This window comes from Propithecus coquereli, unplaced genomic scaffold, assembly GCF_000956105.1.
Source record: "Propithecus coquereli isolate 6110/MARCELLA unplaced genomic scaffold, Pcoq_1.0 Scaffold140, whole genome shotgun sequence".
Classification (NCBI taxonomy): Eukaryota; Metazoa; Chordata; class Mammalia; order Primates; family Indriidae; genus Propithecus; species Propithecus coquereli.
This window is the reverse complement of record NW_012138303.1, coordinates 5,251,165-5,264,787: the sequence shown is the minus strand read 5'-3', so window position 1 is coordinate 5,264,787 and position 13,623 is coordinate 5,251,165. Positions and strand designations below refer to the sequence as shown.

At 45.7% G+C, this 13,623-nt stretch overlaps 1 protein-coding gene across 1 annotated transcript in view; it reads right to left on the bottom strand.

Annotated features, from left to right (window-relative positions):
- Positions 1–7,846: 7,846 nt before the first annotated feature.
- The window catches only part of CD84 (CD84 molecule), an 18,022-nt gene continuing 12,245 nt past the window's right edge, over positions 7,847–13,623 (bottom strand). The window contains exons 3-8 of the mRNA XM_012639518.1: positions 13,256–13,507; positions 12,739–12,858; positions 12,049–12,081; positions 10,614–10,711; positions 9,627–9,689; positions 7,847–8,042 (exon numbers count right to left, since the gene is read on the bottom strand). Coding sequence (XP_012494972.1) covers positions 7,977–8,042; positions 9,627–9,689; positions 10,614–10,711; positions 12,049–12,081; positions 12,739–12,858; positions 13,256–13,507 — 632 coding nt within the window. The 3' untranslated portion in view covers positions 7,847–7,976. The remainder of the gene's footprint in view (positions 8,043–9,626; positions 9,690–10,613; positions 10,712–12,048; positions 12,082–12,738; positions 12,859–13,255; positions 13,508–13,623) is intronic.

Genomic DNA, 13,623 nt, shown 5'->3' with positions numbered 1-13,623 from the left:
ACGTTCTGAGGATAAATCCTACTTGTTGCATTTTTTCTTTTAAAGCACTGATTGGTTGAATTTGCTAAAGTTTAAATTGAGATTTTTAACATTTATAAGTGAGATTGGTCTATATCAGGATGTGGCAGACTTTTTCTGTAAAGTTCGAAAAGTTGGCTGTATTCCAATGAAACTTTTTTTATGGACACTGAAATTTAAATTTCATATAATTTTTACACACATCAAAATGTTATTCTTCTTTTGAATTTTTTCAACCATTTAAAAATGTAAAAACTATTCTTTGTCCACAGGTCACATAAAAGCAGGTGGCTGGCTAGATTCAGTCACAGGCCATGATTTGCTAACCTCTGGTCTATTTATCTCTTTTTGGAGGGTCATCTTTAACTAGCTCTGAAATCAGTATTATATTATAGTGTTAAATGAATTTGAAAGCTTCCCACTGTTTTTTACGCTTTGGGATGTTAAAGTGATGTGAAAATTATCCTTTCGTTGTAGGTGGTAGAACTCATCCGTAAGATTGTCCAGGCTTGGTACACTTTTGGGAATTAGATCCCTGAATATCTTTTCCATTTTTTCCTCTGATTAAAGGAGTTTTCTAATTACAAACTTTCAACTTATGAATTATTACAGATATAAAGCCATATACCGGAGCAATCCATTGGTTCTTTCTACCACCAGATGACATTAGCATGGGCGACATAACCATGTTGGTGCTTTGGGAAGACCACTCTGGATGTGGTTGGAGAATAGATTAGACTGGAGCAAGCATGGCTGCAGGAGGCAAAGTGCTATTGCTTGGGTAAGAGATGATGATGACTTAGACTACTGGAGCTAGTGGTGGAAGAAGAGAAGTAGACAGATTGTAGAAACATTCAGGAGGTGTGTCGGGGGTTTTCAAGACCATCCCAGGTCTGATGATTCACTGGAGGACTCACAGGACTCAGTATATAGCCATACTCATGGCTATGATTTATTGTAGTGAATGGATATAAAACAAAATCGGTGGAAGGGACAGGGTACGTAGGGAAAAGTCCAGAGGAAATCAGGTGCAAGCTTCTAGGAGTCCTCTCTTAGTGGAGTCACACAGGACATGCTTAATTCCTTTAACAACATGTTGTGACAACACGTTTGAAATGCTATCAACCAAGGAAGCTTGCCAGAGCCTAGGAGTCTAGGCTCCACAGTCAGTGATGTAGGCACTCTGCCTAGCGTGTACCAAAACTCCAGAATCCAAGAAGGAAAGCAGTTTTTCAGCACAAACCAAATTGTTGTGCAAACAGTTTGGGTACAGTGTGAGCCATCCTTATTAGGGAATAGTAGGAACCCTCCCAAAGTCCAAGTTCCCAGATGCAAGGCAAGGGCCAATCTCGTAAGCGTATCTTTCAAAGGATAGCAGTTTTAGTTCTACTGTGTTAACTCTTATTTCCTGCATAGGAAGTAAAATTAATATTTTTCTACCACATTTCCAACCAAGGGTTTTATAGAATCTTTATTATTATTCTTATTTTTTGAGACAAAATCTCACTCTATTGCCAGGCTGGAGTGCAGTGATGCGATCATAGCTCACTGCAGTCTCCAACTCCTGGGCTCAAGTGATCCTCCTTCCTCAGCCTCCTGAGTAGTAGCTGGGACTACAGGCATGCAACACCATGCTGGGCTAATTTTTAAAAAAATTTTTGTAGAGGCGGGGTCTTGTTATGTTGCCTAGGCTGGTGTTGAACTCCTGGCCTCAAGGAATCCTCCCACCTCGGCCTCCCAAAGTGCTGGGATTAAAGGTGTTAGCCACTGTGCCCAGCCTATAGAATCTATTTAGGGAAAATACTGAGGAATAAAGAGAAAGATATCTAGCTTTGTCATTGAGACATGTGCCGAAGGATTGTCACATTCCAGGTAATGCAGTTAAAGGCTGCACAAACTGTTGCATCTTCAATAATTAAACGAAATATTATATGTTGAGGACTTCCTCTGTGACTTGCACAGGATCAGGCACTGTGGATACAAACGGTGAGCAAAACTAGATAGGGTCTGTGTCCTGATGGAGCTCATAGTCCAATGGAGGAAGAGAGTCATTAATCAAATAATCACAGGGAGAAATATTTAAAGACAAAATTTGAAAACTGCTATGAAGGAAAGATATTGTACAATAAGAGCAAAATATGGACATCAGCTATGGTCTGGAAGAGCTGGGAAGACTTCTCCCAGGAAGGGACATGTGAGCGGAGCCTGGAGGAATGAGTGTGTGTTGAGCAGGGGAAGTTGTATATTAGAGGTGGAGGGGGTCAGGAAGGGAGGTGATGTCAGGCAGAGGGAGAGTCCTAAGGCTAATGGGTAGATGAAATGAAATGAAATGTGCCAAACCCCAGAGCACACTGGAGAAACACCACTATTTTTTTTTTTTTTTTTATCTTCTCAAGTGGTTGCTGTATCTGCTTACAGTTTTTCTACACAGGATCTGAAATTCTTCCTGGGTAGCCATCAATTTCTGCCTCAGATGAAAAGGAGGAAGAGATATAGCTGGGAGCTGGGAGACCAGGCTCATCTGCAAAGAGTGGCTCAGAACACAGGAGATGGGGGTTCTTTGATAAGCAGGGAGTAGAGGAAGTGGTTTTACTCAGACCTACAAGCTTCCATTTGCTATCTCATACATCACCTCTTAGCAAGTCATTTCCCCTTCAGGGTTTTAGAAAACATCCTGAGGCCCTGCATCTGTGGTTCTGAGGGATCTCCTCATTCTCCTCATTTAAAAGCCCAGTCTTTTTATCCCTTTCCTCCAAGTGGCACTATGGTGACACAGACAATCCCTACTCCAAATTCCCTAGACTCAGACTCTGAAAGTGGTTTCCGGGAACCCCCTTTCTCTCCCGATGCCTAGGTCCTAATGTGAATTCAGCTGGACGAATATTTATTAAGCCCTGCTAGGCATTGGCTCCCGTGATGGGGCACTGTGAGTGAAAAGGTGGGTAGACAAAGCTCCTGCCCTGCAGGGAGATGGCACCCACAGCCTGGGACTTAAGTGCCCAATTTTCCTCTCTCTAGGTTGGTCGAGGCAGAACTCCCTTCTCCACCTGTAGCCAAACACCTCTGCTGCCCTCTTTCTTGCTGTTCGTGGTATTAGACCTCCCTGTCTTTAGCTTCTCAGTCTCCTCCCAGTGTCGCAATCATCTCTCTCACATCAAACTTTCCTTTTCCTTTCAATCCCTTGGTCTCTTTGTGTCTACTCAGGGCTTGGGTTTTCAGACTACACAGGACTTTTATCATGTTGACCATCTCATAATAGTCTGTTTGCTGTGACAACTACTTACTTTATTTCTTTTGAACTTGGAAAATAAAGACACAAAAAAGAATGGATGCATTATAAAATAATATTTATTGTGTTTACCTATACAATAAATGGAGCCATTAGTCCCATTTCTTAGGCACTTATAAGGTAAAATTCAGGGATGATAAAGAATTAATATACAAATATATTTACTTTGAGCTATTTTTAATACCTTTAAATATTAGTATATGCAAGTATTCATTCAACAGATATTTGTGGTCCACCTAATACATGTCAAGCAAAGTGCCCGGTGTGTGCTACACCTGAGGCCAAGTACCAGGTGTTGGGAATCCACAACAGGTAAAGAGAGGCAGCATGGCAGAATGCAAGTGCATGGCCCTTGGTGACAGGAAGTCTTGAGTTCAAATCCTATCTTCGCAGCTTCCTGCCTTTGCTAAGGTATTCATATTTACACTGCTGAATTCATTGCGTTTCTAGATTCCATATTAATTAGAAAGTTACTTGCCAGGTATTCATTCCATCAGCCTTAATGTTAACTAGAAGAATTAATTTCTACTTTACAGGGCTGTTGTGAGTATTGCCAATAATATATAAAGCATTTAGTTTAGCAGTCGGAATACCAAGTAAACCCTCAATGAATTATTACCCGCTCCTTGCCTCCAAGGAGCTTTCCATTTCTGTTATTATTATTATTATTTGGAAATATCCACTGTTCTCTCAGTCTGGCTTGGGAGACACGTATAGTATCAGGTAATTAGAGTGTGGTGTGTTAATAACTCAGGGACAGACATCGTGTATAATAAAATAGATGTGAGTTAGGAGGGAGGAGAGTTAAATGTTTCATATACAACATTAATTTAGCATAATATCAGCTGTGTTTCTGTTGCAAGAAGCTAATTTCATAAGTTTGGATTAGCATTTTATGAAGGTTTCAGGCCCGTAAGAACAGCTCGTAAAATAATCCAGCGCTTTATCATGTGCCGTCGTATTCTTACATGAGCAACACCTCTTTTAATCCCCACATCAACCTTACAGGTAGGAACTAATATCCCCATTTTGCAGATGGGCATCCTGAGGCACAGAGAGGTTAAAATAACTTGCCCCAGGTCACATCGCTAAGAAACTAGGATTCAGACCCAGGCACTGTACTGTCAGAGTCCGTGTTTGTGACCACTCATTATACTTCCCCTTATTGTCTTTGTTTTTCAAGCTTCATTTTACAACCACTAGAGACCATCACTAATTATTCTTGAGAAAATTATATGAACCAAGGAAAATCAGAGAAAAGTCAAACAAAAGAAAAGTAATGAATCTGGAAGAAAAGAGAGCCCGGTCACCACTTCTCTCCAGGCAGAACCTGAGACGTGCTCTCTATGGACACCACCCAGATCAGCCAGGCTCTTTCCTGACTATGCCCAGTGTCCAAGCTAGCCCAGCCAAGCTCGTCTCATGTAGGCTGTGTCATTTAGAGTGTTTCATAGATGTTTCTAAAAGTCACATTTTTAAACCAGTTTCATTTGCTTCTTCTGAGGAGCATGAGCTGCAACATTCCTCATTTTCTCAGCTGAGTCCCCATGTAAAGCCCAAGGAGCGTGCGACAGAAGAGGGACTGTCCTGGCCTACTGGTGCTTTCCACTAGAGGGCACTGTCCCTGAGGTTTCAATTTCCGTGCCCGTTTTAAAAAACTGGCACATCTTGGTCTGACACAAGATCCTGTTCCATTGAACTCTTACACTGCTGGTGGGACTACAAATTAGTGCAACCTCTGTGGAAAAGAATTTGGGGATACCTCAAAGAGCTAAAAATAGGAATACCATTCGATCCAGCAATAGCACTATTAGGCATCTACCCAAAAGAGCAAAAGACATTCTATAATAGAGACATCTGCACCCGAATGTTTATGGCAGCACAATTCACTATCGCAAGGATGTGGAAACAACCCAAATTTCCGTCAATTCGTGAATGGATCATTAAAATTTGGTATATGCATACAATGGAATATTACTCAATTATAAGAAATGACAGTGATCTAGCACCTCTTATATTTTCCTGGATTGAACTTGAGCCCATTATCCGAAGTGAAGTATCACAAGATTGGAAGAATGGGCTCCACTTGTACTCGCCATGAAATTGATTCTAACTGATTAACACTGTGGTGCTCACATGGCAGTAATACTCTCCAGGGATTAGGAGGTTGAGGGGGGTAAACTCACAACTAAAGGACACGGTGAGCATTGTAGAGGGGAAGGGCATGCCTCTAACCCTCGCTTGGGTGAGCAAAGACATAAAATGTAACAAAAATATTTGTACCCTCATAATATCCTGAAAAAAATAAAAGATCCTGTTCCATCGAAAGAATACTTTGATTTTATAGACCTGTTGGTCACAAATTAGTTCGTGTGGAAAACTTTGAAGGGAAAAATAACATCACATTCCTTTTTCAGAAGGAAAATCTGAGAGCTGAGCCCTAGGGAGGGGCTAACTTGCATTTTCATGAATCAGAAGATACATAGGAAAAAAGCAGTGAGAAATAAGAGCAGGGTGGTCCTGAGCCCAAAGGCCACCTTAAGAATTCCTGTGCACCAGCCTCATGCCAAGTTTGCTCTCCTGGAAGACCGAACAGACCTTCTATTGGAGCTGGCTGGTCACTTTCAATCCTGTTCGACTGCATTTGCTGCTCACACACAGGATACACGGCACTGTGTTGGATGGTGGTGGATACAGAGGTGATTAGAGCAATGAATACATCATGGATCTTGCCAGTAATTAGTGTACAATGTAGTGAGGAAAATAAATAATTGTCTGTGTTGTAAGGCAGAATGAAATGAGTTATAGTGATAGAAGGACCAAAGGAAAAAAAGGAGTGCAAAAAGAGCCATGATTAATTTTGACTATTAATACCAGGGAAAGCTTCACAGAGGCGGTGCCATTTGAGATGGGCATTGAAGGACGTGTGAATGCACGGGGGTGGGGGGCCCCTCTGCACTGGGCACTCTGCCACGCATAGGCAAGGGACTGTGAGCACACACGGTGTATCTGGGGGGGGCGCCCTGAACACACCCCACAGATCCAGGCCTCTGCTCATTTTCATGCTTCTCTCACTTGGAGGACTTCTGTGCTCCTCTTTCTCTATCCAAATTCCATCCATCCTTCAAGGCCCGGCTTCAGCTCTCCCTCTCCCATAAGGTCTTTTCTGACTATTGTAGCTAGTGCCCCTACTTGCAGCTGCAGTTCAGGATTTAACTGTAGTGTCTGTGCTGGAATTGTCTCCTCAGCTAGACAAGGGCAGACATTATGCACATCTTATACTTGCAGCCTTGCAGCCCCTAGTGTAGTGCTAATGGCCATCAGTGCTAGTTGGGTCTAGGGATCCATTTACTGGGATCGATGCCTTCATTCTGCCTAAATGCAGCTCATTTCTGCTGTCCAGCCTGGGATCATTCATGGGCGCTTAGGAATTAGCTGGTTACGTTTGCTAACACATAAGGGAAATATTTCCTCAAATGATCATGTGAATGTCCTGCTCAGCTGCGGGGGATTCTTCCTCATTGCTGAGAGCTGATGCCTGTGTAACCTGGCTGGTTGTATGTTTGCTGGGGGTGTCAGGGTGGGGGCACTCAGCCTCAGTTTAAGCCCCACAGCTCTCTGAGCTGAACCTTAGGAACTGAGATGAACCCAGTTTCATCATCTCCCAAGTTCCCTCTGGAGAATGACTCTGCTTCATTCTAGGTCTCTGTTTTTGATGGTTGGGTTACACCCAGTTCCCCTGAAGTTCTGGAAATATAGCTGGTCAATTCCTTTGGGAGACTGGGCCACTGGGCATGGCTGCTGCTGCTTGCTGAGGCCGCTTGGAGTGATTCAGAAGGAAGAAAGAAAGTCCTATGAGGCTTCTGAAGTAGAACCCAAAGAAAAGTACCCCAGCAGTCTAGACTCCACAGAAAGAGCATTTTCCAACACTGCATTTGGGGAGTGTGTCTGCGTGGCTGCCAGCCACAACTCTGGCAGCCTCCCCCACACAGGACCGCCATCTGTGTTTGGGCTGGTTGAGCCAGTTGTACCCTGCACGAAGGTTCTCAGGCAAAGGGGAGGGTGGGGAATGATGTGCAGCCCACACTCTGCTCTCCAAGTCATGCACTCAGGCTGCACCTGCCTTGAACAAAGGCGCTAATTTGCTCAAGGTGCTGTAGGGACTGGTGGAGGCCGTGCACCAGGGCTACTCACATATATCAAGTGTGAGCAGAGCATTCTAGCCGATATGCCATGGCATATTACAGGTGTGCAAAATATTGATCCCCTCCTTGCTGGGCAGGGTTGTCATTTCCAGTCATGAGAAGCCTCCGGTATATGCAGCCTCCAGATGTGAGCAATCTTCATGTTTTTCTATCCCAGTGTGCTATATAAAAATATTATTTTCTGCACATGCTATGTTGTGAAGAAGTTTGGGGAGCACTGCATTAGGGAACCTGCTTTGTCACTTGTCCAGAAGGGAGCCATTTCAGAAAGGACATGCATCCATTTGTCCATCTAGGCACAAGCTATGTCCAGCAACAGAGGTTTTCCTGCTTTGCTTACATGTTGGGATGTGGTGATTTGCAATCTCCCAGTAACAGCTGGGCAGAGAAGGGCTGGGTCCAGGGCACCTGCCAGTATTGGTGGTTGTGTCTCAGTTTCCAGAGGGAGAACTCTGTCTGGCAGCCTAGATCACAATTTCATAGCTTGAAGTTCCCAGAGGTTTGCTGTCCTGTGTGCTGGTTTTCCCCATCTGTGCACGAGAGGGATATGTGAGAGCTTGTTCACTGAAAGCTGCTGCTGGGCAACGCCCGTCCAGCGAGGTTCCCAGGAGAGTTAAGCAAATGGCATGAGGGATGCCTTAGATTTGCCCAGTGCTGCGGAAATCTGCGGGAGAAGGGCCTTGTCTTTTGCTGAGTCCCTTGCCTCTGCTCCAGCCACCTAGTTGGGAGCCCCTGGGTAACTAACAGAAAAGAGCAGTAGAAAGGAATGGGGGGAGGGGTATTTGGCATTGATTTTGATTATAGGTTTGAGGCAACACCCAGGCTCAAGCTACTTGGATTCCTTGTTTCTAGTTAAGGCCTTGTTCTTTTTGCATCCCAGTAACTCCACTTTCACCTATACACAATGGTGAGTTGCCACTAGCATCTCAAGTGCTTTAGGCATTTAGAGAGCTTCGAACAATTGTCTCATTGGCTGGAGGAGTCTTAGGTTTAAATTAAACACTGAGTGATGAATAATTGCCATCCAACTTGCCTATAAAGATTTACTTTGAGATCTCTCAATCCAGGACTCTGTGATTAACTCCTCAGATGTTATCTCCTTCTCTGCCCACCAGCTGGGAAGTTGGGTTACTCTTCTTCCTCGTATTGCCTTCAAATCCTGGTGCAAACTCTCTGGGCACCGTGCCCTCACTTCTGGCTTCTCCTTCCCCTTGCCCCCTCCCCTTCTTTCCCTTCCCCTCCTCCCTCTCCTGATCGCTGCAGAAGTACAGGTCCTTTGGTCTGGCTCTCCAGTGCATTTGGCTTATCTCGACATTCAAACTTCCCTGTGCTTCGAGTCTCACTTAAAAGGAAGTGGCACTGCCCTGCCTGTCATCTCATAGATGTCCGCCCTGTTACCTTACAGAATCAGTTCTTAAACTCTTACCCATTTTAGCTTCCTGCCTGGTAGCTCAGCTATTAAACAGGAGTGCTTACAAGACATCTGATACTTCAAGTGACCCCAAATCTGTGCTGACTGTAGCAGAAGTGAGGACTTTCAGATAGTGACAACCCCTCTCTAGATCTCCAAAATATTTAAAGCCCTGTCAAAGGGCTTTGCACATCGCAGAGAAGGACATAAGGCACAGGGAACTGTGTCACTAGACCACTACAAATGGTTGTGCAGGCCGTGTGCAGTAATAGGGCAGCTGAGGGAGTGAATGGGAACTGAAACTCAGCTTCTGTCCCATTTGCCAGCCAGGGAGCCGGATGTGGGCCTGTGACTTACGAGAGGGAGGCATCTGTTTTCTAATTTTCACACTGCGAGCTAGCGGTGGCCCTGGGTGTTATAGGGGTGGCAGTTCCCATACCATAGTCAGAGGCCTGGGGGCTTCTGCATGTGAAAGGTGGGATCAGCCTCCCAAGTTCATCAACTTGTAGATGGCCATGGACCTGGGGAGCGGGGTTCTGTGTGTGCACAGAAGCAGCTGTAGAGCAAAGCCCTGGGCAGTTACTCCTGCGAAGTATGGAGAAGAGTCCCAAGGGTGCTAGCTGGCCCCTGGTTGGATGGACTGGGTACACCAGAATGGCTGGGCAGATAGGAAAACAGGGATAAAAAGTCAGAAAGGATTTACCTTATCAGAGAACTGCAGAATGGAATAGACCGTGTTTGCTGGCTCTTCCTTGGAGGGCGGCACCTGTAAAACATGCATGCTCCCCCCGGTGAGGGAGCCCAGGCCCAACAGCAGGAGTCCCCCTTCCTAATCCTGCCCCGCCCCCAGCCCTCCCTGTCCCGCTTTACTAGGTGGAACCTCCCCCGGCCTCAGCACTGGCTCCATCCAACTTCAGAGAGGATCAGGGCCAGGAGTGGGTGGGTAGGGCCTGTGGGCTCGGGAGCCAAGAGGAGGGGTCCGTGTGGTTCAGAGTGAATCTTGCTCGGTGAGCATTTTAGCTTTCCACGGCCTCTGTTTATCCAGCTGCCCTGTCAGTCCACGGACACCACTAGACGGACCAGGCAGACCTCGTTTCCCCTTTACTCCTTGCAGACTTCAGGGAAGCAGGTGGGTGGGAGCACAGAGGAAGGTGATCCAGGGTGGAAGTGAGGGAGGGGCAGGCAGGGAAAAGGCAGGTGGGAGGAGGGTATAGGACAGAGTGACTCTGAGTCCGAGGAAAGCTACCTGCTGCTGCTGCTAGACCAGGAAGTGTAGTTCAAGGGGGTCTCTCTCTGAGTTCTGTGGCCTCGAAGCCCCCTGAGCAACCTTCACCATGTGAGTAGTCACAGAACAGCCCTCACCTCACACCAGGGCTCCCTTGTTGTGCAGCCCCTCTAGAACGCGCTTTACTCCTAGTCATGACTCTCAGGCAGCCTGGAGCCAGGCCCTCTGCGGAAGCTCAGGGCTGCAACCCATGGAGGCTGCCATGGGGTGACAATTGGCCATGTTCCTGTCCTCATAAAAAAATTCTTGGCATCATTTCCCTGACATGGAATTTCCTGGATGGACCCTCTAGACTCTTGCGGTGGCTGCGCTCAAGACAACAGCAAGTAGAGGGCAATGGCTGCCTATGACTCCCCCACCTGGTGATGGTGGGGACGGGGGTGTCCATGTGTAGCACCAGCTCACCTTGGACTGAGGGATTTCATCATAGATTCTGGACTCTGCTGGCTGGGCATCTCTTGAAACTGTGATGTATGTGTATATTGTTTTCTTTGATACAGCATCTGTGTCACAAATAAACATAGAACCACATTCTGTGAAAGGTGGGTGAGTTTTTAGAGATGATCTACTCCAATGTTCTCTTTTTAAGATGAAGAAATGAAGCCCTAAGGGGTTAAATGGCTTCCATCCCTTGAGATGGACGCATAGGTGCTCGGACTGCCTCTCTCTTTCCAGAGGTTGCACGTGCCTCATTGGAAATGCTCTTCTACTCTAGAGTCCAGATGAGGCTAAAGAGAATCTCCCCAGCCCCTGTGTGGGCCGTCAAAGGCAGCTCTTCCACCCAGGGTCTTACTAAGTGTCTCCGGCCACAGCAGTGACTGCCTTGCATGGCTAGCTGACTTTTCATGTCAGCGTCTTAGCTTTTTAACTTGATTGATTCTCCCCAGTTATGCACCGTGTTGCATTCTTCTGGTGGGTGCCTTGCTGTAACCACCTCAATGTCAACCACATAGTAGATGCCCCACAACGTTTATTGCTTGCTTGATTGATTCACACAGGTAAAAAACATTTATCAAGCTCCTTCTATGTGCTAGGCTCTGTGTAAGGCTTCAGAGAAGCAAAGACAGTAGATAAGTCCCTACTGTAAAAAATTTATGGGATAGAAGAGGCATTCATCCCAGTGTACTCCTTTTCTTTGGAGTACTTTTCTACTAACACAGAAAATCTTAGGGTCAAGCTGAAAATAGCCAAAATTTGGGGCCTTCATATTCAAGGGCACCAACACAGCTACAGATAACATGTCTGAGCTGAGTGGTATCACAGGGCTTCAACATTTCAGAGTTCTGTCCTATCCTGCCCCCGCCCCAGACCTGGTGGGTGAGCCAGACTGAGTGCCTTCTCTTATCTCCTTTATAGATGCAAAGAATAACCCTTTTCTCTTCCCAAAAGGCTGTGAGGGATTGAAGACACATGTATCTTTGAGGGACCTTACAGACCACTTGTGTGAGCAGGCTGTGACTTCCCCTCATCATGAGGCCACTTGATTACGGCACAAGTCCCAAATCTCCGTCCCCTAGAACACCCCTGCTATACCATGCCCAGGCCCATCAATTATAAATATAGTAGCTAACATTTACTTAGTACTTACTATGTAACAGGAACTGGGCCGAGTATTTTATATGTCAATCCACTTAATAAGTATATGCAAGATGCTCTAATTTTGTGAATATTTTATAACCGAGGAAGTGGCAGCTTATAGTGCTAAAATAACTGGTAGCTGGTTAACTGGGATTTTTGCCCCCGCAGACTGACTGCAAAGTACGTGCTTGTCTTAACCACTTCTGTGAACTCTCCAACCCTCCAAATTATTATTCAGAGAACCTCATGGCTGAGAACTTACCAGAGCTGTTAGTGAAGGTCTTCAAGTAGGAACCTGAGGAATCATACCCAAAGGAGAGTCAGGAACATGGAAGCAAAGGTTCCATGTGTTTTATTGTGACTGTTGGGAAAAGGAAGATCTTGGGTGGACATAGGATGAGGGAGAATTGGAGGGTGTGATGCTTCCTTAGGGATCTAAGGTCAGATTTTCTGAACTGAGAATGGCACAATTACAGAAAGATCCAGAGGGATTCAGAGAGATCTGTCTAGTGACAACCATAGGATACAAATTAGTACATATCCCTCAATGACTCTCCAAAGGTCATTATCAAAATAGGATGAAATTGGAAGTGACCCCGGAGATGCTCTAGTCTGAACATTTCACAGGTGAGGACACTGAGCCAGAGAGGTGAACACACTTGTCCAGTGAAGCACAGCTTGGTAATGGCAGTACTAAACTCGAACCCAAGTTCTGGGCCCACCCAATACTGGTGATCTCGGGAAAAGATCCTGAAGACCATTCAGGGTGATATCACAGAGTCCTCAGGACCATCATTCTGAGAGGTGGTGAGGTGGTGGGGTGAAGATTTTAGGAAGGTTGATTCCCTGGAACAAAGGACCTCTCCACACCATCTTGGATAAATGACTTTAGTCCTGTCCCCAGAAGAAAAAAAAGTGCATTTCCACATTTTACCTTCTGGGAAAATCCTACCTTGTCTTCTCTTGCACAAATGGAACAAAAACACCGAAGATAGAATGAGACTAATCAGAAAGAACCCAGCCAGCATAGTCAGCAACCTGGTATGGTGAGTACGGAAGCCCATTGTGGTGTCTGGAAACAGAAGATGCAATGATTCTTGACTCTCAGAAAATAGGCCCAAGAGGCTGGGCAGGCTTGTCCACATTCGAGGGCATTATCAAAACTGGTTGCTCCCCAAGAGAGTGCCAAAGCTGCTAGGGGAACTATACTTTCTGCTATTAAAAGTCAGGATTAAAAACTAAATCAGACAGGCGAGCAAGAGCTGCCGCAGAAAACCCTGAAATGCTTAGCATCTCTCAGAAGGCTTTGAATTCTTTCCCGGTGGTCTTCCGGGGAGTGGATGCCCCTAGGGACCAGGCCCAGCATAAGGGAGGCACATTCTCCTAGAGCATGAGGCCCACGTTCAGGCCTTGCTGCTCTTTAGAGTGGTTTCTGAGACTCACCAGGAGAGAGAGTCAGAGCTGGTTACCTGTACAGAGCCGCTGGGCAGAGATGGACTCAGAATTGTTGCTGACGGGGTTCCAGGCTGTACACGTGTAAGTCAGCTCATGGTCCTCAGGGGTCTGGAAGATTTGAAGGACATTACCCTCTTTTCCCAGGGGACTCCAGCTGTATGTCACATTCTTTTCTTCTTTGTCCACAGAGCATGTCAGTGTGACATTACAGGTGCTGTTCACAGATGTCATTAAACTCTGTGTAATTTTTGGTTTCCCCAGCCGACCTATGAGAGGAAAACATACGAGCCAGTGGTGAGTTGGAGTTGGCTTGTGCTAGTTTTGGAGAGCCGATTGTTCAATTTTCAGAAATTTTGCAAGGTGGTGGTTAAATATAAATTAT